Below are 26,733 nucleotides of genomic sequence, written 5' to 3'. Positions count from 1 at the left end.
GAAGAAAACAACAAAATGGCAAACTTGAACACTAACATATCAATAATTTTCTCTTACATGTAAATGACTTAAATACATCCATCAAAAGACAGAGCCTCGCAGCATAGATTAAAAAACATGAACCAACCACATGCTATTTGGAAGAAACTAATTTCAAGTTCAACACTATAGGGAGGTTGAAAGTAAATGAATAGAAACATATGCCAAGTAAACACTGACAACAAAAGTGGCTATATTAGTATCTAGTAAAGTAGACCTCAGGTCAAAAAGAAATTTCTAGAAACAAAGAAATTATGTAACAATAAAAGAATAAATTCAACAGAAAGATACAACACTACTAATTTTATAAACACCAAACAACAGAGCCTCAAAATGCATAAAACAAAACTGATAGAGCCGAAAGAATAAATACACAAATCCACCACTACAGTTGGGGATTTCGACACCTGCCCACCATGCTCAGCAACTGATAGAACTTCTAGGTAGAAAACAATATAAGTCATACAAGATCTCACCAAAAAAACAAAACAAACAAAAAAACCCTAACAATACCTAACTGACACAAAGAGAGCACACCACCCAACAAAAACAAAATACATATTATTTTTCCAAACACAAAGGAACACTCACCCAAATGTAGCATATTCAGAGAATAAATTTAATGAAATCATACAGAATGTGTGGCTTAATCATAAATGAATTAAATTAGAAACCAATAATGAAAACAAAACAGATAAATGATAAAAACATGAATAAATAACAAGTTTCTGATTCATGAGTAAAACAGTCTTCAACAGATTTTTTTAAACATACAAAATTAAATGAAAAAAGAAACAGCAATCAAAATATATGGGATGCAGCTAAAACAGATCTGAGAGGGAAATTCATAACATTAAATACAGTTGACCCTTGAACAACAGAGGTTTGAACTGCATGGGTCCACTTACACATGGATTTTTTTCAATAAATACCTACTCCAGTACCACATGATCCACAAGTGGTGGAATCCATGGATGTGGAACCACAGATACAGAGGGCTAACTGTGAAGTTATACATGGACTTTCAACTGCACAGGGTATCAGCCTCCTAAACTCCTCACTGTTCAAGGGTCAACTTATTTTCATTGGAAATGAAAAAAACTCAAATCAATAACCTAAATTCCAACCTCAAGAAACTAGAAGAACAAAAAATAACTAAAGCAAGCAAAAGGAAGAGAATAGTAGGAATCAATTCAATTCAAAATAGGAAAACAACTATTTTTTAAAGCAATAAAACCAAGAGCTAGTCCTTCAAGAGATTATTACAATTAATACACATCTATGAGGACTGACAAAAAACAGAAACAGAGAAGACACAAATGACAAATATGAGTTTGAAATAGGGGATATCACTACAAATCCTACAGCCATTGAAAAAATATATCCCTACAAATCCTACAGCCATTAAAAAGATAAAGGAACATTACAAACTTTGCACTCATAAACTCAATAATTTATAAGTCAACCAATTCCTCAAAAACCACAACTTCCAAAACTCAACCAAGAATAGATAATGTAAACAGACCTTATAATCATCAAATAAATTGAATTTGAAGTTTAAAAGTCCCAGAAAACAAACCACTAGGCCCAAGTGATTTCATTACACAATTCTAACAAACCTTCAACAAAGAATTAACATCGACTTTTTATAATAACTTCCAGAAAATAAAACAAGAAAGAACACTTCCAAACTCATTTTAGGAAACTAACATTACCCTGATAAGAGTAAGGCAAAGACAATATAAAAAAGAAAACTACAGACCAAATGTCTCTTATGAATTTAAATGCAAAAAAAAACTCAACAGAATATCAGCAAAAGGAATCTAATAACATTTACAAAGAAATGTACACCAAGGCCAAGTGGGGTTTATTTCAGGTGTGCACGGCTGATTCAACATTCAAAAATCAACCAATGTATGAGAATCCGCCTGCCAATGCAGGGGACACAGGTTCGATCCCTGCTCCGGGAAGATCCCACACACCGCAGCGCAACTAAGCCCATGCACCACAACTAGTGAGCCTGCAACTAAGCCCATACCACAACTACTGAGCCTGTGCTCTAGAGCCCACAAGCCACAACTGCTGAGCCCACGTGCCACAACTACTGAAGCCTGTGCACCTACAGCCCATGCTCCAGAACAAGAGAAGTCACCGCAATGAGAAGCCCAAGCACCTCAACGAAGAGTAGCTCCCGCTCACCGCAACTAGAAAAAGCCCGCACGCAGCAACAAAGACCCAACACAGCCAAAAAGAATAAATTAACTAATTAAAAAATATATATGGATCAATTTTTTTTTTAAATCACCCAATGTAATCTACCATATATCAACAAGCTGAAAAGAAAAACTGCAGCATCTGGCACACAAAAAATGCATATAATAAAATCCAATACCAATTCATTATAAAACTGTAATCTAACTACAAATAAAAGTAAACTTTCTCAACTTAAGACCAACTACCAAAAACCCTCAGCTCACATCATACTGAACCAGGAAAGAATGAATGCTTTCCCCCTAAGATCAGTAACAAGTAAGGATGTCCACTCTCATAACTCTTATCCAACATGGTACTGGAAGTTCTAGCTGCTACAATAAGGCAGGGAGATGGGACAGGGGTGGGGGGGCGGCAGTGGACAACAGTGGATTTGAGAATATACAGCTTGAAAAAGATAAAACAAAACTACAAAGACATGATAGTCTACACAGAAAATCCCAAGAAATCTAACCAAAAAAAATGGCTAGTACTAATAAGTACTAGCCAGCCTTGCTGAGTTCAGCAAGGCTACAGAATATAACATGAATGCACGAAAACCAATCCATTTCTAAATACTAACAATAAACATGTAGAAACTAGAATTAAAAGCACAATACAATTTACAATCACACCAAAATAAATGAAATACTTAAGTATAAAGTTACCAAAACATGTATGGCACCTGCATGCTACAAATTTCAAAATGCTGATGAAAGAACCCAAAGATTAACAAATGGAGAGACATGGACTAGGAGACTCACAGATGTCTATCTGCCCCAGATTGACAGATAGCTTTAATTCATTTCCTATCAAAATTCCAGAAAGTATTTTGTAGACATAGCCAAACTATTTTAAAACTTACAGGTAAAGCCACAGGCCCTAGAAGAGCTAAAACTGTTTTGAAGAAGAATAAAGTGGAAAGTCACTCTATCCAATGTTAAGGCTTAGTAGGCAAAGAGATAGACACACAGATGACTGGACCACTTCAGAAACCCAGAAATAAACCCACACATATTTGCACAATTGGTTTATGACAAACATGCAAAAGCAATTCAATGGCAGAAGGAACAGACTTTCAATAAATGGTAGTGGACAACTGAAAGTCCATAGACCAAAAAAAGAAAAAAAAAAAACCTCAACCTAAACCTCACACCTTATATGAAAATTAACTCAAAATATGTCATAAACTTAAATGTAAAACATTAAACTATAAAGCTGTTAGAAAAAAACAGAAAATTTTTGAGTTCCAGAGCTAGGCAAAGAGTTGTTACAGATTTGATAGCAAATGCACCAACTATCAAATGAACATGGTAAAAATTTTAAAATATTGCTGCCAGACGATATTTGGCAACAACATGTCCAACAAGGGACTAGTACCTAGAATATTTTTTAAGCTCTCAAAATTCAGCAATAACCCCAAAAAATCCAATTTAAAAATGGGTAAAAGAAACTAACAGGTATTTTGCCAAAGAAGATAGACAGATAGCAAATAATCACATAAAAACATGTTCAACATCATTAGCCATCATGGAAATACAAATTAAAACCACAATGAGTTATCAGCATACACCTATCACAATGGCTAAAATAAAAAACCTGATGAGCAAACTTCCAGAATAAGAGAATAAGAACCTCTAATAACTTGCTCCTTCATAAAAGAAATAATAACAGCGGGAAAAAATAGTCAAAGTTTAATTTTTCAAAACTTTGGAAATTAAGCATAGGCTCATAATCTGAACAGCATTCACTCAAGAAAAGGAGCTTAATATCGACAAGAACAGTGAACTTTTTGGTGTTTTAATTTGCCCTCATCTCATGCCCCCTCTCTAGCTCCATAGTAGCCTTGAAAAACAGCAGCCTCATAACCAGGATAAGCTGTGTAAACTGGCAGCCCAGCAGTCAGAGGAGAGAGCAAACTGGGTTTGTAGGTCCTCAAAAGGCCCTATCCACAGAGTATTATCACTATCTGAACTGCCTGGCAGCTCCTGAGAAAAAAAACTTATTCACAGAACTTAGTTCGACCTGACTCACAGCTCACTCAATGGGAAAGCCCTATCACCAGGGCATTTGTCTAAAACAATTGACAGCAATTCATATTATAGCTGCCTGCGGCAGCAATAGTCATTTCAGGGACCAAAGAGTCAAAAGTGCTAACGAAGGAATATCTTTAGAATAAGATGTCCACAGGCAGCACTGAAAAGATCTGACATGTTCCAGGGGATCTGGAATGCTACCTGATCTGCAGGGCTGTGTGTATGCCCAGGAAAAACCTGAGAAGGCCCCAATATCTCAGCTCTGGATAATGTCAAGGCCCTGCACAAGGAGAAAGTTAAGTCAGTTATAAACTGCCAGACTATAGCAGGCACGCCTCAACACACAGAGCTCTTCAGTAAAGAATGAAAGACTTATTGGCTCAAAGCATCTAAAGAAATATCTGTCCAATAATTCACAGACAAGTAAACAAACACTGTAGTGTGTTCAGCAGCTACAAACAGGAAATATTTTTTTCCTCAAATTTTTGGCATTTACTGTAAGCCTCAAATAGCCACCAACACTCCATTTTATGCAGTTTATGGGTCCGGGTTCACAGGGCAGGGCATGGGCTGGGACAGCAAGGCTCCTTTACTTCCAGCTCTTTGATGGCAATCCACCCCTTGCCCCTTAATGGACCCATCTCCTAGAGGTAGCAGGAAAAGTTGGAGATGCCCCTTTTCCTACAGAAAACAGGAACTTTACAAACTTTAAGAAACTTTAGGAAAGTCATTAAACAAACAAATAGCAAAACAAACAAATTAAAAAACCTCTGGGGAGGGGATGGGAACTTAATGTCCAGAGTTGTTGCATTATATTTTAAATGGTTTCAACCAAAAATCGTAAGACACAAAGAAACAGAAAGGTATAACAAGAAAAATGCAGTCAAGAAAAACTGTACCTGAGGGAGGCCAGAAGCTGGATTCACCAAAGACTTTAAATCAGCTTCTGTAAATATGCCCAAAGAAAAAAAAGGAAATTGTCTAAAAAAGTTAAAATAAAATAGCCCAGCAAATAGAGAATATAAAGACATAATTATTTTTTAGAAAGAAAGCAAGAAACCACTACACTCAAATAGAAATTCAAGAACTGAATAGTACAATAACTGAAATGAAAAGTTCTCTAGAGAGGCTCTATAGCAGATTTGAGCTAGCAGAAGAAAAAGTCAGCAAACTTTACAACAGGACAATTGAGAGTATCCAAGATGAAGAGCAGAAAAAAAAAGAATGAACAGAACCTCAGAGACCTGTGGGACACCATCAGGTATACAAATATATGCATGAGTCCCAGAAAAAAAGGAAGATGTAGAAAGAGTATCTGAAAAAATACAGACCAAAAACTTCCCAAATTTGATGAAATGTTGATTATACACCCAAGAAACTCAAAAAACTCTGAGGATAAACTCAGAGACCAACCCTGAACACATCATGTCTACTAAAAGACAAAGAGAAATCATAAAAGCAGCAAGAGAAAAAAGACTCATCATGTAAAAGGATCCCCAATAAAATAGCTGACTACCCACAAGAAATCATGAAGACCCCCTCAAACAAACAAGAGCAGAATACACATTCTCCTTACATACATATGAAACCTTCTTGTAGATAGAACAAGCCTCAATACATTGTAAAGGAGTGAGAGCATATTACTATTCTTAGACAACAATACAATGAAACTAACAACAAAAATACAACTGCAAAAATCACAAAAATATGGAAATTAAACAACACACTCCTAAATATCCAGTGGATCAAAGACAGAATAACAAGAAAAATTAGAAGATATTATGAGAAAAATGAAAAAAATAAGATATATTAAACTTGCAGATGCAGAAAAAAGCAATGCTTACAAAAAAACTTATAGCTGTAAATATCTATTTTTAAAAAGGCCTCAAATTAATAGCTTAACCGCTAATCTTAGAAAACTAGAAAGATAAGAGCAACTAACCCAAAGCAAGCAGAAGGAAGGAAATGAGGACAGAAATAAAATAGAAAACAAAATAACGAAGAATATAAATATAACCAAAAGTTGGTTCCTTGAAAAGACCAAAACGGACAAACCTTTAGCTAAACTCACAAAAAGAAAAAAAAAGAGGGAAAGAGAGAAGATTCAAATTGCAAAAACAAGAAATGAAAGAGAAAAAGCACTAAAGGATTATAGGAAACCCTATAAGGGAATAATATGAAAAACTGTACGCCAACAAATTAGGTAACTACCATACAATACACACACTCCAAGAAAGACACAAACTAGCAAAACTGACTCAAGTAGAAATTAAAAAACTGAATAGGGCTTCCCTGGTGGCGCAGTGGTTAAGAATCCACCTGCCAATGCAGGGGACACGGGTTCGAGCCCTGGTCTGGGAAGATCCCACATGCCGCAGAGCAACTAAGCCTGTGCGCCACAACTACTGAGCCTGTGTTCTAGAGCCCGTGAGACACAATTACTGAGCCTGCGTATCACAACCAGTGAAGCCCGCACACCTAGAGCCCGTGCTCTGCAATGAGAAGCCACCACAATGAGAAGCCCACACATCACAACGAAGAGTAGCCCCCGCTCGCCGCAACTGGAGAAAGTCAGCACTCAGCAACGAAGACCCAACGCAGCCAAAATAAATTAATTAATTTTTAAAAAAACTTAATAGACATAACAAATGGATTGAATCAGTAATTTGGAAACTTATCACAAAGAAAAAGCAAGACTCAGACGACTACACTAATAACTTATGCCAAACGTAAAAATGCATTAATATCCATGCTTCACAAACTCCTAACTCATACTATGAAACCAAACATCCTTATAACAAAACCAAAGACATCAAAAAAAAAAAACTAGACCATTATTACTTATGAATACAGTTGCAAAAATCCTCAACAAAATATTAGCATACTGAATCCAGCAATATATGCAAAGGGTTATACACCACGGCCAATAGGGATTTTCCCTCCAGCAATGCAAGATTGATGTAACATCCAAAACTCAATAAATATACCATATTAATAAAGGACAAAGGAAAAAATTGGATCAACAGAAAAAAAACTTACAAAAGCCAACACCCTTCCATAGTAATTCTCAACATACCTGCAATGGAACAGTAGTTCCTCAATCCGATAAAGAATATCTAAATAGAACTCACAGCTAACATCATACATAATAAATTACTGAATGTTTTCTCCCTAAGATAAGGATCAAGAAAAGGATTTGAGCTCTCACCACTTATATTCAAGATTGTACTAGAGGTTCTAGCCATGGCAATTAGGCAAGGAGAAGAAATAAGACATCCAAACTGGAAAGGAAGAGGTAAAACTATCTCTGAATACTTAGAGATGATATGGTCTTATATATAAACAATCCTAAGAAACACACACACAATTAGAACAAATGACTTCAGCAAAGTTGCAAGACACAATCTGAATATTAAAAAAATCAAGTGTAATTATATACACTAGCAATGACCAACACAAAAAACGAATTTTTTAAAAATTCCATTAATAGCAACAAAAAGAATAAAATGCTTAGAAATAAGTTTAATCAAGGAAGTGCAAGACTTCTACAGTGAAAACTACAAAACATAGTTAAAAGAAATGAAAGAGCTAAATAAAATGGAAAGACACCCCACGTTCGTGGCTTGGAAAGCTTAATACTGTTAAGACAGCAATACTCTCCAATTTCCCTACAGAGTTACCTAATAAAAATCCCACATGGCTGTTTGCAGAAATTGACTGATGTTACTATTCACATGAAAATGCTAGGAACCCAGAATAATTTAAACAATCTTGAAACAGAACTCAAGCTAGAGATTTCCTAACTTCAAAACTTACTACCAAGCTACAGTAATTAAGAAAGTATGGTAGCGGCATAAGGGTAATACCTAAATGAATGGAACAGAATTCATACTTAAGAAATAAATCCTTACATTTGTGGTCAATTGATTTTAAAAAGCAAATGCAAAAACAATTCAATGGAGAAAGAATAATCTTTTCAACAAATGGTACTGGCACAACTGAATATCCACATGCAAAAGAATGAAGGTAGGGCTTCCCTGGTGGCGCAGTGGTTGAGAGTCCGCCTGCCGATGCAGGGGACGCGGGTTCGTGCCCCGGTCCGGGAAGATCCCACATGCCGCGGAGCGGCTGGGCCCGTGAGCCATGGCCGCTGAGCCTGAGCGTCCGGAGCCTGTGCTCCGCAACGGGAGAGGCCACAACAGTGAGAGGCCCGTGTACCGCAAAAAAAAAAAAAGAATGAAGGTAGACCCTTTCCTTACACCACATACAAAAATTAACTCCAAATGAACCACAGACCTAAATGTAAGAGCTAAAACTAGAAACTCTTAGAAAAAAACATACAAATAAACCTTTATGACTTATGACCTAAGTGATTTCTTAGATATGCACCAAAAGCATAAGCAACGAAAGTAAAAAGACTGGACTTCATCAAAACTTTTAAACATTTGTGCTTCAAATGACCTCATTAAGAAAATGAAAAGCAAGCCCACAGAGTGGGAGAAAATATTTGCAAACCACATATCTGATAAGGAAACTGTATAGAGAATTTATAAAGAACCCTTACAATTCAACAATAAAAAGACAAATCCAACTAAAACATGGGCAAGGGCTTCCTTGGTGGCGCAGTGGTTAAGAATCCGCCTGCCAATGCAGGGGACACAGGTTCGAGCCCTGGTCCGGGAAGATCCCACATGCCGCGAAGCAACTAAGCCCGTGCGCCACAACTACTGAGCCTGCGCTCTAGAGCCCGTGCACCTACAGCCTGTGCTCCCCAGCAAGAGAAGCCGCCACAATGAGAAGTCCGCACACCGCAACGAAGAGTAGCCCCTGCTTGCCACAACTTGAGAAAGCCCACATGCAGCAACGGAGATCCAACACGGCCAATTTTAAAAAAAAAACATGGGCAAGTAATTTGAATACACATTTCTTCAAAGAAGATACACAAATGACCAATAAGCACGTGAAAAGATACTCAACATAATTAGTCATTAGGGAAACGCAAATCAAAACCAAAACAATAAAATACCACTTTCTACCCATTAAGATGGCTAAAGTCAAAAGAACGCAATAACAAGTATTGACAAGCATGCGGAGAAATTAGAATCCTCATTCCTTGCTGGTGAGACTAAAAAATGTAACCACTTGGAAAACAGTTTGGCAGTTCCTCAAAATTTAAACATACAATTACCATATGACTCATCAATTCCACTGGTAGGTTTACATCCAAGGTAAATGAAAACTTTCATCTTCACAAAAATTGGTACACAAACGATCATAGCAGCATCATTCATAACAACCAAAAAGTGTAAATAATCCAAATATCCATCAACTGATGAATGGAATTTTTTTAATGTCGTATACCATACAATGAAAAATTATTCAACCATAAAGGGGAATGAAGTACTGATACATGCTACAACAATGGATGAACCTTGAAAATGTTAGGCTAAGTGAAATAAGCCAGTCTCAAAAGACCATGTTATTCCATTTATATGCAATGTCCAGAATAGGCAAATCTATACAGATGGAAAGTAGCTTAGTGGTTGCCAGGGAGATGGGGAAGGAGAGAATGTGGAATGACTGCTAACAGCCATGGAGTTCCTTTTCAGTGTGATGAGAATATTCTCTAATAAGAAATATTTGTACAACTTTGTGAATATACTAAAAACCACTGAATTCTGTACTTTAAAAGCATGAATTTATTATCTATGAAATTGAATCATTCATACATTGCCAGTGTAATATTGTACAGCCACTCTAGAAAAGTTTGTTAGTTTCTTATAAAACTAAACATCAAATTACGATATGACCCAGCAATTACACTCTTGGGCATTTACCTTAGAGAAATAAAAACATATGTTCCCCAAAACACCTGTACACAAGTGTTCACAGCAGCTTTATTCTAATAGTCAGAAACTGGAAACAGCCCAGATGTACTTCAACAGGTAAAATGCTAAGTGAAACTGTGGTACATCCATTCTGTGGTAGTCCATTCCATGGACTACGACTCAGCAATAAAAGTGAAGAAGCTACTGATATACACAACCTAGACAAGCTGAGTGGGAAGAAAAATAAGGAAAACAATGTCAAAAGGTTATAAACTGTATGATCCTATCCCAATAACATTTTTGTTTTGTTTTGTTTGGTTTGGTTTGGTTTGGTTTGCGATACGTGGGCCTCTCCCTGTCGTGTCATCTCCCGTTGCGGAGCACAGGCTCCGGACGCGCAGGCTCAGTGGCCATGGCTCACGGGCCTAGTTGCTCCGCGGCATGTGGGATCTTCCCGGACTGGGGCACGAACCCGTGTTCCCTGCATCAGCAGGCGGACTCTCAACCACTGCGCCACCAAGGAAGCCCCCAATAACATTTTTGAAATGACAAAAACTTTTAAATAATGATAGATGAATGATTGCCAGGGGTTAGGGGTGGGAGTTAATGGGAGTCGGTGTGATTATGAAAAGGATCCTATGCTGATGAAACTGTTCAGTATCTTGACTGTGGTAGTAGATACATGAACCTACACGTGCTACAACTGTACAGAACTAAACACACACACACACAGATGCACACCTGGGGAGATTTGAATAAGACAGTTGTATTGTATTAATGTCAATACATTGGTGGTGATATCGTACTACAGTTTTGCAGAATGTTACCATTGTGGCCAACTAGATAAAGAATACGTGAGATGTCTGTAATTCCTTACAACTGTTATGTGATTCTACGATTACCTCAATTTTAAACAGGGATTGCCTTCAGGAACATGATTAAGTGCAGGAAGGAGCAGGGCAACAATTGCTGGTTTTCATGAGAAATTTTTTCATACTACTTTTTTTATCTATGAGCACATATTATTTTGATTTAAAAGAAAATATTTTTCCCCTTACAGGAAATATATATGTGAAGTACCTGACATATGAAAAGTCTTCAATAAATGTTAGTTCTCCTTTCCTTCCATTTTAAGGATAAGACAACGTCTAGACTAGGATATCAGTACTAAGGAGTCCAACTCTGAGAAGCAGAGTCACTGGTAAATCATCCAATAGGATTACCAAGGGCTAAAACTGGAACCATAATGTACTCCTACCAAGGTAACTATGAGAGAATCTCTCTCCACCACTGAACAACTTTAAAACTAAGCCCTCTTCCTATTCCTTGTTCAATAAATTGAGTGAAGCAATTCTGCAGAAATCTAAAGGCAAAACAGTAGAGGATGAACAATAGCTCTGTCCTCATCTAGAAATTTCTTTCATTATCATGGTGTTTTATTATTAATTGCTTTCATTATCACTAACATTAATCGAGTGCCTATACGCTCAGTACATCATTTCATGCAGTTCTCATCATTTAACCCTCATACCAACCTTGCAAGATCGGTATTATCTTATCCCCATTTGATAGACAAAGCAGCTACAACTTAGAAATGCTGTGTATATTGTGCTGGTCAGAGAGCTAGTAAGCAACATGTCAGGATTTTCTCCCAAGTATGTCTAATTCCAGAAATAAAGATTCTAGCCACTGATTCTGCATTATCTCACTTTAACAAAAGTGTCTAGTGATAACTGTCACGTGCACCTTCAACTCAAAGGCACATAACAGCAGCTGAGCTTTCCAACCGGGTTGAGAACCTGGGAATATCACTGGAACTTCTAAGTCTCAAGCCCAGTCACGGTATCAGCCACTAGCCTCCTCCTAATCATGATGTCTCACCTGCCATTCTGCACGCTTACGGCCAAGTACGTCAGTGTTTCCTTTCAAGCATTAAGACTCCTACCCTTCTACCAGTTCACTTTACCAATCACCAACCCACAAGGCTAGGATAAAAAGACCCACAAATGAGAGTGGCCCTCTTCATATTTTCTTATTACTTGTCCTTGGTCAATGCTGGTAAACACTCTTACCATTCCCTACCCCTCTACTCTCACACACACACTTACATACACAAGTTCCACACCCGTGCTTGCCTTTACCTCTCCTTGTCACCATCATAGCGCAAGCCGTCACATCTTCCCTAAGGTTAAAATAAGCCACTATAAAACTCAGCAGACCTCCCATCTACTGCGCTCTCCTTCTTCCCTATAGTCTCAGAGGAAAAATACTCCTATTACCTAATACTAGCCCCTTTCTGTAACAGAAGCCAGGTCCTCATTCTATCCTTGGCTCCTCCCCATCCTGCTTCAAAGAAGCAATGTTTCCCTTTCTTGAAAAATAAACAACTTCTTTGAAATGACACGTACACTGCATTTAATTAAAAATTACTATGTCCTTGTTATTATGAAAGAAGCACCAGAAATAAAATAAGGTTTTCTGATGAGGACCCAAAGGAGTAGAGAAGGAGGGTGTCATCAGAAAGATATGATGTTCCTTTATTTCTTTTATGACCTTACCAAGATAGTTTTCCTTTCAGTGAGAAAGAGAAGGGGGAGAGCTATAATTCAGTCTGAGGAGGCAGAAGGAACTGTGAGAGTGAGGGGAGGACCAGGAAATCTCAGAAGGTAAGCAACTGATAGGTAAAGGGAGTACCTGTGGTCGTTCCTGGCTATTTAGCAAAGGGAGAAGACAAAGCTTAAAGGGAATAAGAATCATAGCACTTGAAAGGACAGTGAGGGGGCAAAGGCAGGAGGGAAGAAAGAAATAAAATACACCCAACCGTGGAGCAACTTGGAGCCTAATCTCTCCCTGGGCCTTAAGTTCCCTAACATCAGGTAAGAAGCAACTAACTCTCCCCAAGCTTCCCATTTTTCACAGGTTCAAGTTTTGCGTCACCACTGACTCTTCCCTCTTCATCTTTCAATTTCAGGTACTTAAGTCTCATCTTCCTTTTATTATCTATCAACTCAGTCCTTTCCCAATACTATTCCCAATTCTACGATGTTAGTTCAGGCACATATCAACTTCCATTTTAAGAGTCCAGAAAGATCTACATGGCTTGCCCAGAATTATAAAATTAGTTAGCTGTAGAGCTGAGACTGGTACCCAAGTCTTCTGACCAGGGTATTTCTCCATGTTTCTTCATACCTACAATACTTGCAAACCTTCTATACTAGTTCTCCTTTCATTCATTCATCAGATATCTATTAAGTATCTAATATGTTCAAGGGATTATGACAGGTGCTATGATAAGGTCTTGAAAACTGATAGAATGACGAAGGGAAAAGTGAGTATCAAGTCAAAAACATGAAGATTTCTAAGTGAGGATGTAGTGTAAGTGCCTGACATTAAGCATCTGATTGCCAGGTGGCATCCACTTTAGAAGAAATCCACCTTGAATAAAAGCATCTACAGCTGTATACCAGAGCTACTTGCAAAACAACCAGGTAAGGAACTAGGCTGCCCTCACCCATGAAGGTTCCTCTTTCAACAAGTCCTGGTAACCTAAATAACCATTTGAGTGACCGTGCTTCCCCCTCCCTGCTATTGCTTTAAATTAGCCAACGAAGAATGAATCCCCGAAATTCTAGACACCTAACCCCCAGACCCTAATAAAGGCAGACCCCAGGTGTGCCGTCCCTCTCTCCCTGTGTCTCGCCCCCCAACCTCACCGTGAGGTCCTTGGGTGTACCATGCACCCTCCAGGACCTGTGAGGAATGAACCTTGCTCCTCCAAGTCTCCTGACGGTTTCTGCTGAAGTGCACCCTGCAATCGCAATTAGAGAGCCTCAGTGTCAACAGGCTGAGAGCAGCACAACACAGGAGGAAGTGCTGGCACCCAGGGGACTAAGGGCGAGAAAATGACAACTTCATGGTGCACTGCGTTTAAACCGCGCTCAAGGGAAAGGTCAAATACACATCTGAAAATCGTCCATACAGAGGGACAGCTAACATCAATGTGTGAGACTTCCCAGAACAAACTTGGAAAGTGAGGAAAAAGGCGCAAAGTCAGAAGTCAGAACCTGGCAGGAAGGCAGCAAAGGAGAAATAAATGAGCAGTTGCAATACAGGAAAAGAATCAAGTGGCAAATGTGTCAAATGCTACAGTGACCAAGTTCACAAGTTACATGGGCTTCAACAATTTAACATACTTCCTTGATTCCTTGGTTTTTTCTTTCTTCACATTTTAGTATTTTTGAAATCAGGGTTAGGTATGCTTGTCATGGGCTTCCTGGACTTCGTAAATGGGTAGTCACAAAACTGACAGCGTGTGTGACAACCAATGATATTCCAGGGGCAAGGAGACACAGCAGTGAGACGGCGGCTGAACCAGCGTGCGCGGACTATTTTTTCAGGAACTTTTTTGGTAAGAAAAGAGGAGTCAAGAAAGGAATCAATGTCTGCTATCATTCAGTTTTCAGTACAAGACAAGCATGTCGGTAAGCATGGAGCTCAGAAATCGCTTTCAAAAGGTAAAGGGCACACGCAGGACAAACGTACTGCACTCAGAACGCAGCTGCGCCGCTCTCAGCGTGGTCACCAGGCGGACCCCGCGCCCGACTCGGCCGAGACGCTCCCGCTCCGGCGTCGGAAGTGGCAGGGGAGGCAGCGCGGCGCAGACGCGGCGGCTACGCAGGCCCTCCCGGACCCCAGGACGCCGCTGTCGCCCTGCGGCCCAGCAGAGACCCGCGAGCACCAGGTGGACTCGGGCCGCACGGCCGGGCTCACCCGCTCCGGCCGCCCCGCAGCCGCGACCCTCGCCCTCCAGGGAGGCGGCCCCTCCCGCCCCGCCTCCAACGCGGGCTGCGTCCACGCCACAGACGCCCCGGCCGCCCACCAGCCCGGGGCCAGCCACACGCGCCCCGCGGGCGAAGCCGACGTGGGGGGACCGAGGAGACGGCGCCCAGAGACCCACAGCCTACCTTCAAGCCACGAGACTGGTCTCCGCGGGGCATCTCCGCGCGCGCCGCCTCCTCCAGAGCGTGCCACCCCCTCAGGCCGCCGGAAGGCCGCGCGTCCCCGGACCAACTCGGCGCGCCGCGACACACCACGTTCTGCGATTGGCGGACGCTCGGGCTGGGGGCGGGGATTCTCCGGACGCACCGCCCTCCCAGCGCGCCGCGCCTCACTGCACTCTGCGATTGGCGGACACTCGCGCGGGGGCGTGGTTTCCCTGCTACCCACGCTTCCTGGCACTGATCTACACTGCGGCCGCTGAGAACCGGGCGCCGGCACCAGTCGTAGGTCCGGGTTGTCCTTCGCTGCTCGGCCTGCCTGTAACTGGGCCGGGGTCCGGCAGAGCACGCGCTGGAGTGGCCGCAGCGCCGCCGTAGCCTCCTGGTCAGGGAGCTGCTGAAAAACCCGCGCGGGGTTTTTCAAATCTCGTACGTGGTGTGCTTTGTCAGGCAAGGACCAGCCTTAAAAATAAACGGTAACCCGAAGTGGGCTATGAATTCAGCAAGCCGTGCTTAGGGAATGGTTGCAGCCGTGGATAACCGGAGACAGGGGTGTTATTTCCCCATCTGCTTGAGAGCTGGGGGTTAGTATCCAGAGCAGAAGTTTTCAAGTTCAGAGACGCCAGAATCGCTGCTTCTCCCTAATGACGGCCTGGTCCTCGAATGTTCTGGGCAGGAAGAGGGTCGAAGAGGACGCTGGCCTGTCCCCTCTGCCTCCTGGGGGCCCAGACACAGGGCTCGGGGACTGAACCTTGAGGCCTGGATGCTTCCAGGTGTGGGATGAACCTGCCACTGCACAGTGGAGCTGCCCCTTCCGAGATTCAGGAAACGGGGGGACCCACCAAACGGAGCCCATCCCCAGGCTCTGCTGCAAGTCTGCTCGGACTGATCCTGAAGACTGGGGATCCCCATACTGACAGGGCCTGGATCCCCATACTGACAGTGTTCTGTGGAATTTCCGCTAGACCCCTTTCTACCCTGTTCTGAGCAAAATACTAGTCAATCTATGCTACCATCACCCCACGAGCAGACTGGGACGCTGAGGCTCCGAGAAGCCAGGTAATCCAGCCAGAAGCACAGATGTGAGGCCACGGAGTGGGGTCTGCACCCGCCGCCCGCCCAGGGGGACTGCCCACTCCCCGCAGCTTCCACACCTGTTCCCTTCACCCACCTCCCAGGACGAGTTCTCAGAGCCTCCTCTTGGGGGGATTCACTTACCTTCTTCTAACAGGATCCGTCTCACTATCCTGTTTTGGGATCATCCGGAAGGCTTGTCACTCTGAAGCAGGATCAGCCTCACGTCACCAGGGCAGCTTTCCTGGATCACACGCACCACCTGCACGTCCACTCTCAGCTCAGACCCAAAAAGGCCCCCTCAGCCCCCAGCCCTATGGCTCTGTCTGGGATCCCACCCCCTCCTGCCTGGTCCGTCCCTCTCATGTCCCCTGCAGGGTCACCAGGAGCTCCCACCTGCCCCAGGCAGGCTGTCTGCTCTGTCCTGGGGAGGCCTCCGTGGTGTCAGGTGGAAGAAACAAGAGGTACCCGTGGGGCCTCCCTCACGCAGCACAGTGGCCAGCACCCACCTACTGACCTCATTACCCTGGATGGATGGGGGTTCAGGGAGCCCGCAGCATGTCCTGGTTCGCTGCCCACAGGAAAGTAGCCAAGCAACTCTGTGCCGGCTGTACAGAGAGGATGCCCATACACACCTCCCCCTCCCAGAACACGGGGCTCTCATGGTCAGGCCCCTCACAGGGTATGGAGCTCACCTGGGCAGGCACCCAGCAGCCCACGGGGCTCTCGTGGTCAGGCCCCTCCCAGGGTATGGAGCTCACCTGGGCAGGCACCCAGCAGCCCACGGGGCTCTCGTGGTCAGGCCCCTCCCAGGATATGGAGCTCACCTGGGCAGACACCCAGCAGCCCACGGGGCTCTCGTGGTCAGGCCCCTCCCAGGATATGGAGCTCACCTGGGTAGGTACCCAGCAGCCCACGGGGCTCTTGTGGTCAGGCCCCTCCCTGGATATGGAGCTCACCTGGGCAGGCACCCAGCAAGGCTGGGCACACAGGAACCGTACACGTAGCCCTCATTGCAGAGCACCCCAAGCCCACCTGTTGGTCAGAGCTGACCCTGAGCACCTCAGAGCAGGACCTGAACTAACAAACAGCAGCTCCGACAGGTCTGTGACCCTGGGCTTCACTCTGTGCGGCCTCCTTCCACCGGGTCTTCCAGAGGCTTCCACTGCAGCTGGGGCAGCAGGCCTCTGTTTTCACCCACCACCCCTCCTCTCCCTGACTCCTGGGTTCCTCTCATTAGGAGAGGGTCTTGAAGTTCTCTCCCACTCATGGACCAGAATAAATGATTAGAAAACAAGCAGAGCTGCAGCCCCGTGTGTATCCTGACCCTCAGGACGCAACACCTGTTCCTTGGACCTGGCCGGTGCAGCAAGGCCCATTTTCTACAACTCTGAGCCCCTGAGGGGCGAGGATTGGCTGACCTGGGCAGCCTGACCCGGCCAGCCAGCCCTCTCCAGGTGTGCCTGGGTTGAGGTCAATATAAACACCGCTCCAGGCTGCAAGAGCCCCTGCAGCTGTGCCTGACGCCATAGTCTCTGCCCTGTCAGCAGTTTTGCTGCTGGGATGGTGGGAGGGAGTAGGGCCCACGGCTCTGTGGGTGGCTCCGTGTGAGTGGGGCTCTGCTGGACTTTCCTCAGGAGTTGCCGGGCTGCCACCTGCTAAAGAAGAGGATGTGTCACCCGTAACTGCCACTGGAATTTCTCTCAGGGCAGAGGTGAGGAAGGAAAAAAGCAGTGGGGGCCGGGACAGGACGGGTATCTCAGGCAGGGAAATGGAAAGCTTCCAGAAGAGCGCCCAGGGCCAGGACCATCCTGGCTGGCCTGCAGACACCAAGTCGGCCGGCGTGCTGTGGTGGGGTGGCTCCACGGCCCTTCCTGTAGGCTTTCAAGTCCTTGCACACGTTCAGGTGTTTTACCTGGGAAGGGTGGGAACAGTTCAGCAGCAGCTGGCCTGGGGCTCAGTTCACGTTTACTCAGAGACGCCTCGGCACGGTCCCCCAGCTTTGCAAAGAGGATGTTCCTTGTGGGGTGGGGGGCTGGTGGCTGCATGCGAGACGATTCCCCACCTCTGACCAACTTCAGAATTGTTTACCACTGGAGCAAGTGTTCTGATAGGGTTTTCATCTGTGTAACTAGTGGGTTCTTAATTAGCAATGTGAACGGTGACATCAGAGGTCCTGAATCAGGATGGAAATACTTATCCCCAACATGTACAGGTGTAAAAACCTGGGGAGGCCATGTGCAGCCAGCACCCTTAGGGATGGGCTTCCGACTGACCCCTCATCATTCTGGTGTCCAGCCTCTGCTTTATGATTTCTGGGGCCCAGTGCTGACTCTAAGGGTTCTGTAACCCAGCCTCTGTGGGCGTTTAATGAGACCCACACTCCAGGATCCTACAGAGTAGGGTCTGTGTGACCGTTCTGTGGCTTCTGTAAAAAATGACCACAAGCTGGGTGGTTGAAAACAACAGGAATTCATCCTCCCCCAGTCCTGGAGACCAGACATCTGAGGTCAAGGTGTTGCAGGACAGAAGTCTCTCCAGAGGCTCCAGGATAGGGTTCTTCCTGCCTTTTCCAGCTTTTGGGAGCTCCAGGCGTCCCCAGGCTTGCGGCTGCATCCCTCCCGTCTCTGCCTCTGTCTTCACGTGGCTTCTGCTCTGTGTCTGAGTCTCTCCTCTTTTGTCTCATAAGGACTCTCTCAATTGGATTGAGGACCACCCTAACCCAGGATGACCTCACCTCTAGATCCTTAAGTACTTATAGAAAGACGCTTTTCCCAGATATGGTCCTGTTCACGTGTTCTGGGGGGGCACATCTTTTAGGGCCAGCATTCAACCCATTGCCTGTGTATAAAATAACCCTCATTTTAGGAGACTACCAAGGTCCCGTATAGACTGGCACAGACAGCAGCCATGTGGGTGGGGTCTGGGCAGAGTGAGGACCCTGGAATCACCTGGAAAGGATGAAGTCCTGGCTGCATTAGGTGAGCTCTTCCAACACGGGGCACGTGGAAACAGCCACTCCACTCGGTCCGTTGAAAGGGACCCAGTGCCGAGTCCAGAAATGGTTATATTGCAAAGCTGGCTCTTTTGGGATTTCATCATCAATAGCATCATGTAACCAGTAACTACGGGCTTGGGGGAATCGGTTTCTGGCACGTGATGACAGCACTGTCTCTTTAAGCTCATCCAGCCTAGAATAGGAATGTTTGAAGGAGAAGAGTTTGGGAGATTGTGAAGCTTGGTTGTCAAGGAAACTGAGAAGGTTTGCCAAGGAAATTTCTCCCTTAAACTGAAGGCAGGGCTGGGAGAGCTGAACTCCAGGGATCTTTTAAAGAGGCTGCACCATCACCCGAGAGGTGGTGTCAGCATGAGCTGGGGTTTGAGAAAAGTGTGATGAGATGAAGCCTGACTTTCTGTGACAGCTGGGGAGGGGTCTGTAAAGCACCTTGGCTTTTAAGGCAAAAGTTTATTGCTGGAACAAAGTGTTTCCCAGAACTGGGCTGAAGTTCAAGATGTCTCTGTCCCCTTCTTGTGAGATTCCAGGGCAGGTGGGTGTCAGGTGCCAGGCTCTGTCCCCCTTGTTTCTCCTCCCTGCTTCCAGGTGAGGGCTCCAACCAGCAGGGTGGGGTGACCAGGTGGGCATCATGCCCTCCGTCCTAGGATGCAGGCTGGCTAAGGCCCTCACCACCTTCACCCCTTCCCCTTGGTAACGCAAGAAACTGCGCCCCAGCTGTAAGGGGTGGGAAAGCTGGGAGGTGCAGGGTAGCTGTGAAAAGGAAAAAGGGAAATGGGTTCTGATGGGCAGCTGCGCGGCTGTCCTGTGAGAGTCGCCTGGACGGTAGCGCACAGACACTGGGTCCTGTGAAGCTTCGATGCTTTGTGGTTCTGGAAATCCTATAGGAGACGGTCCACAGCAGGTGAAGCTAATGCTCTCAGTGGAGCTGGTGAAGCCCAAGATCTGCAGTTCAGACTGAAGGTGCCGATGTACATACAGGACAAAACCATCTCGTGGGATTGGACTTCAGGCACGTTTAACGTGAATGCAGCCATGTTAATGCCTAGCACCTTGTATCTTGTGCCTCCCCTCAGGGACCCCCTCCTCAGTTCCTGGGGTTCCTGTAACCCACGTACAGGGGGATGGAGAGTGGGCTGTGTCCAGTCTGAGCCCTGAGTTACCCTGCATGTGAGTCTGCTCAGGACCGCCGTAACAAATAGCACAGACAGGGCAGCTTGAATAATGGACCTATCTCCCAGTCCTGGATGCTGAGATCAAGGTGTGTGCACGCTGGCTTCTCCTGAGGCCTCTCTCCTTGGTGCTTAGACAGCCGTCTTCTCCCCAGGTCCTCACATGGTCTCCCCCTGTGCCCATCTGTGTCCTAATCTCTTCTCGTAGGACATCAATCCTATTGGATTAGCATCCACACTGTGACCTCATTTTTACCTTGATCACCTCTTTAAAAACCCCATCGCCAAATACAGCCACATCCTGGGGTCCTGGGGGTTAGGGATTCAGCATGTGAATTTGGGGGGACACGACTGAACCTATACCACCCTTCTTAGGAAACAAGTGTGCCTCTGTCCTTCCTTCCCTCAAGTCACACGAGGTGATGTAATGGCTCAAGGAGAGGCCACACGTGCAGAGTTTGTGTCCCAGCTGGGGAAGCCTCCTCTGCTCTCTTGGATGAGGCCATGGCAGTTGCTGCCCCGTCCTGAGGTGAGCAGTTCTGGGGTTTCCTGCCGTGTCTCCCGGCCTGCTGAGGTGCATATTGTCAGGGAACTCAGGAGCCAGCAGCCTAGTGGGGATGCCGGGGACTCTCAGGGCCTTGGCAGATGTCCTCCCGGCAGATACCCTAGTGGAAGTGGGGAAACATTTGGGGGATTACAGGCGGGAGAGAGTCAGTCTCGTTTATGCTTCAGAAAGACCACATTGGGGTGGGATGCGAGACGCACCGTGGGGCAGGGAGCTTTGTCAGGCCTGATGGAGGAACCAGGCACCAGATCGGGCTTGGGCCAGGGCTGTGGGCGTAGAGGGGAATTAGTGTGGGAACGGGCCACAGACTGTTGTCGAAATCTCGGCTTCCCTGTGCACCGAGGCTGAACAGAAATACGGAGATGGGTTTTGGAGGAAGAGAGAGATGGCTTTATTTTTCTGCCAGGCAGAAAGGAAGACAAAGCCGGCTAGCGCCTCAAGAACTGGGCACCCCCTCCTTGAGAATCAGGGAGGATTTTATATGTGGGGCTCTCGCAGTCCGGGGTATAGGATAAGGATCAAAGTAGTGAAGGTCTTGCATTCCTCCTTTCCTTTGCATCATTTCAAAACAGTCATAGTTGGCATCAGGCCGCCCGGCAGTCTGTAATTGCGTCCGTTTGCCTCTGGTTTATTGGCGGTGACCTCGTTTCTGAAATGCAAAAACCATAAGGGGTGATTTGTTATGAGGGGCGTATAGAATGTAAGTGCTGGACATAATAAGGTTAGGGAGTGAGAGGCAGGGGATGTAACTCACACAGAGTTAGGGGTGATGGGTGCCGAATGTAAATTACATAGTGTCAGGGAGTGAGGTTAGTCTTGTAAAGTACAAATCTAGTTACTACAAATGAGTGACAAAGTAAAACAAGGAGTGATGAACTCTTTCAGGCCAGGTTATGTTTCTTCTCTAGCCTCTTCGCTGTTCCTTTGTTTTCCTTGTTCTCAGGGGAGGGAAAACTTCATTTCTATTTTTGCTGCAAGAAGACTCTGGAGGAGCAGGTGACAGTCACTGGGGCACAAGGAGAGTGGGAGCTGGGGAGACCCCAGTGTTACTGAACAAACTTCGGTCCGCTTGCCCAAGTGCAGTAAAGCCAGTCTACTGACCCCAGGTGTGGTGAAGGAAAGTGCAGCTTTAATTGTAAAAGTGCCAATACAAGGAGGCCAGGTGGCTTGTGCTCTAAAACCCCAAACACCCTGAAGGATTTCAGAAAAGCAATTTTAAAGGCCAAGTGAAGGAGGTGGGTCGCAGGGTATGTGATCAGCTGGTGCACAATTCTCTGGTTGATGGTGAGGTAACAGGTGGTAAAATTATAAATTCTTAGGCACCAGAAGCTCCGGGGCTACCTGTTCATGATCATCAAGTAGTTAATTTCTTCCACTTGGTGGTGGAGGAAGCGTGCATCAGACACTGTTATCCAGGTACTTCAGAGAGGACCTGCAGCAGAGGGTATGGGGGAGGGGTCTGTCCTGGGAAGGCCCCGTAGGGTCCTGCTTGGTTACACCCGGTGCCTGGGCTCAGCAACCTGGGAAGGTGGGGCTGCTCCTGGGTGTGGGGAGCTGCTGGCCCAGTCCTCTGAGGGGCCTGTTAGCCCCCAAGGGAGACGGGGAAGCAGTGGCTGGACAGAGGCATCTGGCCTAGGAGAGGGATCCAGGCTGGAAATGTCACTGGAATCATCGCAGGGAGGGAGAGGAAAGGCCAGTGGGGGCAGGTAGGTCACAGCAGACTACATGCAGGTGACTGCGGTCCTGTTGGGAGCAACTCAGATCCAGAAAGGAGTGGCCATCAGGGGCTCAGCTCCATTCTCCTGTTCCTTTGTAAAACCGCTCTGTCAGTTTGAGACACCGCCAGGAGACATCTGGGCCCAGTGCTGCCGTGGCTTTATCAAAGGGCTCAGGGGGAACAGAGTACCACTGCAGGCCCCACCCAAGTCCGCACTGGGAATGAACCCCATCAGGGCTCCTGGGCTCACAGACTTGAGGGAACCTCTGTCCTCAGGACTGGTCCTCCTCCCTCCTCTCACCTGCTGGTCAGAGGCCCAAGAACCCCCAACCTGGCTCCACCCCCAGGGCCTGGATTCAGAGGCCCAGGAACCCCCATCCTGGCTCCACCCCCAGGGCCTGGATTCAGAGGCCCAGGAACCCCCATCCTGGCTCCACCCCCAGGGCCTGGATTCTGGGACAGCTTAGGGGTAAGCAAGACCCTCATGCTCCTTTATCTGCCTGGGGGTGAGAATGTCTTAAACGCTGCAATTGACTGATTATGGAGGGCTGAGTGTTTCCAGCAGGTATGGGTGGAAAGATGGGGCGTGAAGTTCCTATGTCTGCAGGGTCTTCCCAGCATGAAGATCTGTGTGTTTCCCCCGGCCAGTCAACATCCTCCCAGGAAGCCCAGATCCAGGATTACGAGGGCAGAGGCTCTCCCCTTGCTTATCTGTAACTTCCCACTCCCACAGCAAGGCTGTGGCTGGGTCCCTGGCTCCCACCATCCGCCATTGATCTGTGCATTTCTCCTTTCCAAGTTACATGTGCAGAGGTTTCAGAATTGTTAGCTACTACACCCTGGAAAGAACTTCGTAGAATAATGCCCACTGTTTATATACGGTCCATTTTGCCTTCAGTCTACAGATTCCATTCATTTCCAAAGGTAACTTAAGTCAGCACCTTTTATCCCATCCCCTACAGTGAGTTGTTTCCATATATTTCTAATACAGTTAGACTCTGTCACATTATGCATTCCATCCTGCAACACTCCTACATCCTAAATAACTAAATTTGAATAGATTATGATTGGCCCCCTGGGCTATGCACATCTGTGGGCTTAGACAAATGCATAGTGACAGGTATCCACCCTAGAGTATCACGTGGACTACTTCAACCCCCCACCCCATGATCTGCTTATCATCTAGGTGGCTTCGCCTTTCCCGGAATGTCGTTGACGGGGTCATACTGTGTGCAGCCTCCGCAGACCGGAGTCTTTCACTTGGCAGTACATACTGAGGATTTATCCGTGTCTTTCCATAGGTTGGTGGTGCATTCCTTCTGCTGAGTAGGATTCCACTGCACGTGTATGGGAGGAAAAACAATTTTCCCCCTACTTTTCTAGGTTCTGGGTTGAGGCCCCCCCCCCCCGCCCCTGTAATAAGAGACAGATTACCAGGAGAAAAGCAGAAGTTTAATAACATGTATACCTTCTGAATACAGGGGGGATACCACGGAAAACTGAGTCACTCCCTGAAATGACCAAAACCATCCCTTTAAATACCGTCTTCAGCTAAAAACAGAAGAAAGATGCTGGGGAAGGGGGGAAGGCCAGTTATGGCAGGTTATCATGCACAGCACAGTAAACAAGAGTATGACTGCACATTTAAGTCAGGACTTCCCCATTGGAAAGAGTTACTTAAGATTATTCTTCTACTTTTGGTGCAAAGAGGGACATACCCTCATAAATGGAGATTTCTCTGTTGTAAATGTCCTTCATAAAACGGCAATCTCAGTTTTCTGAGATTTTTTTAAAAATTTATTTTATTTCTGGCTGCATTGGGTCTTCGTTGCTGTGTGCAGGCTTTTCTCTGGTTGTGGCAAGCAGGGGCTACTCTTCATTGCGGTGCGCGGGCTTCTCATTGTGGTGGATTTGCTTGTCGCGGAGCACAGGCTGTAGGCGTGCGGGCTTCAGTAGTTGTGGCTCATGGGCTCTAGAGCACAGGCTCAGTAGTTGTGGCTCACAGGCTTAGTTGCTCTGCGGCATGTGGGATCTTCCCAGACCAGGGCTCAAACCTGTGTCCCCTGAATCGGCAGGCGGACTCTTAACAACTGAGCCACCAGGGAAGCCCTTTTTCTCGAACCTGTGTCCCCTGAATCGGCAGGTGGACTCTTAACAACTGAGCCACCAGGGAAGCCTTTTTTTTTTTTTTTTAAAGCAGACCAATAATCCTTATGCCAGAGAGACATATTTTGGGGTGGCATATTCTACTGCATTCATCTTTTGAAGGGTATCCTGATTTCTTCAAGTTTTTAGCCATTATGGAAGTGCTGCTGTGCATAATTGCATCCTTGTTTGCATTTGGACATAGATTTTCAAAGCAGTTGGCTAAATACTGGAAGTGTGATTGTTGGATCCCAACGTGAGGCTTGTTTAGCTTTGGAAAAAACTGCCAAATTGTCTTACAAAGTGGCAGCACATGCATCCCCCCAGCTATGAGGGAGAGTTCCTTTTGTTCCTTACCCTGTAGCAATTGGTATTGTCATATTTTTGGAGCTTAGCAGTCCTAATAGGTGTGCTGTGATAGCTCATGATTTTAATTTGTAATTCCCTAATGGAATGATGTTGAGCTTGTTTCTGTATGACTTTTACTATCTGTTTATCTTTTTTGGCGGGATGTCTGTTCAGATCATACTGTTCATGTTCATACTGAGAGGAGCCCTGTCTCCTCAGGACCTGCTGGGGCTTTGGCTTCTAGAACACGCTGGGCTGAGTCCACGCTGATGGCCAGGCTTCGGGACAAGCCGGGGTCGAGTCCACACTAACAGAAGCCGGGTCTCCTCAGGACCCGCTGGGGCTTCAGCTTTGGGACACTATGGGGTCCAGTTCATGCTGACAGGAGCCTGGTCTCCTTAGGACCTGCCGGGAGGTGATGCCACTGAGGGAGAAGGTGAGGAAAAGTGGGCAGAAGGTTCCTGTGCGTGGCTGACCGCTGAGGGTGTCTGTCTTCAGAGGACCCAGGAGAGGAAGGGCTTGATGTGGAAAACTGGGTTTTGGGCCCCTTTTGTGTGTGGTGTAGACAGAGTGCGGTGTTCTTTGGCGTGTGGCGTCTGGTTTTCCCAGCACCGTTTATTGAGGGGACTGTCCTTGCCCTGGTGTATGTTCTTGGCTCCTTCCTTGTGAATTAACTGACCACATACCTGTAGGTTGATTCCTGGGTTCTCTGGTCTGTTCCTCTGGTCTGTGTGCCTGTTTTTGTGCCAATTCCACACTTTTTTGGGGGACTGTAGCCTTGTAATCGAGTGTGAAATCAGGGAGGGAGACGCCTCCAGCCCGTTCTCCTTCCTCAGGGTCGCTTTGGCTCTTCTGGGTCCTTTGTGGTTCCACACACAACTTAAGATTATTTGTTCTGTTTCTATGGAAAATGTCATTGGACTTTTGGTAAGGATTGCGTTGAATGTGTACATTAATTTGGCTAGAATGCATATTTTTTTAAATTAAAAAAAAGTTTGGCCCCCACCATGTAGCATGCAGGATGTGGGATCTTAGTTCCCCAACCAGGGCTCGAACCACGCCCCCTGCAGTGGGAGCGCAGAGTCCCAACCCCTGGACGGCCAGGGAAGTCCCGCCTTAGAATGCATATTTTCAAAGTATTCTTTTTTTTTTTTTTTTTTTTGCGGTACGCGGGCCTCTCACTGTGGTGGCCTCTCTCGTTGTGGAGCACAGGCTCCAGACGCACAGGCTCAGTGGCCATGGCTCACGGGCCCAGCCCCTCCGCGGCATGTGGGATCTTCCCGGACCGGGGCACGAACCCGTGTCCCCTGCATCGGCAGGCGGACTCTCAACCACCGCGCCACCAGGGAAGCCCAGGATTTTTTTTTTTTTAATTCTTTTTCTGATGGTTCATTATCAGTGTATAGAATCACAAATGATTTTTGTGCATTGATTTTTTTTGGTATCCTGCAGCTTTACTGAATTCATTTTTTAGATGTAACAGTTTTTTGGTGGTTGAATGTGGAAAACTAGAGTTCAGAAATCCCACTGTTTCATCTACATCCAGGTC

General features: G+C 45.8%; 1 protein-coding gene across 13 annotated transcripts in view; it reads right to left on the bottom strand.

Annotated features, from left to right (window-relative positions):
* SPIDR (scaffold protein involved in DNA repair) overlaps nucleotides 1-15,248 on the bottom strand; it is a 353,215-nt gene extending 337,967 nt beyond the window's left edge. For all 13 annotated transcript variants that reach the window (XR_007472561.1, XR_007472562.1, XM_033437698.2 and 10 more), the window contains exon 1: nucleotides 15,118-15,248. Coding sequence is in view for 11 of the 13 variants with exons in the window: in XM_033437698.2 (XP_033293589.2) it covers nucleotides 15,118-15,150 (33 nt within the window). In the remaining 2 variants the exon portion in view is untranslated. The remainder of the gene's footprint in view (nucleotides 1-15,117) is intronic.
* Between the last annotated feature and the right edge of the window lie 11,485 nt (nucleotides 15,249-26,733).

Source organism: Orcinus orca, chromosome 17 (genome assembly GCF_937001465.1).
Source record: "Orcinus orca chromosome 17, mOrcOrc1.1, whole genome shotgun sequence".
Classification (NCBI taxonomy): Eukaryota; Metazoa; Chordata; class Mammalia; order Artiodactyla; family Delphinidae; genus Orcinus; species Orcinus orca.
The sequence above is the reverse complement of the archived record's forward strand: the minus strand, read 5'-3'. Positions and strand labels throughout refer to the sequence as shown.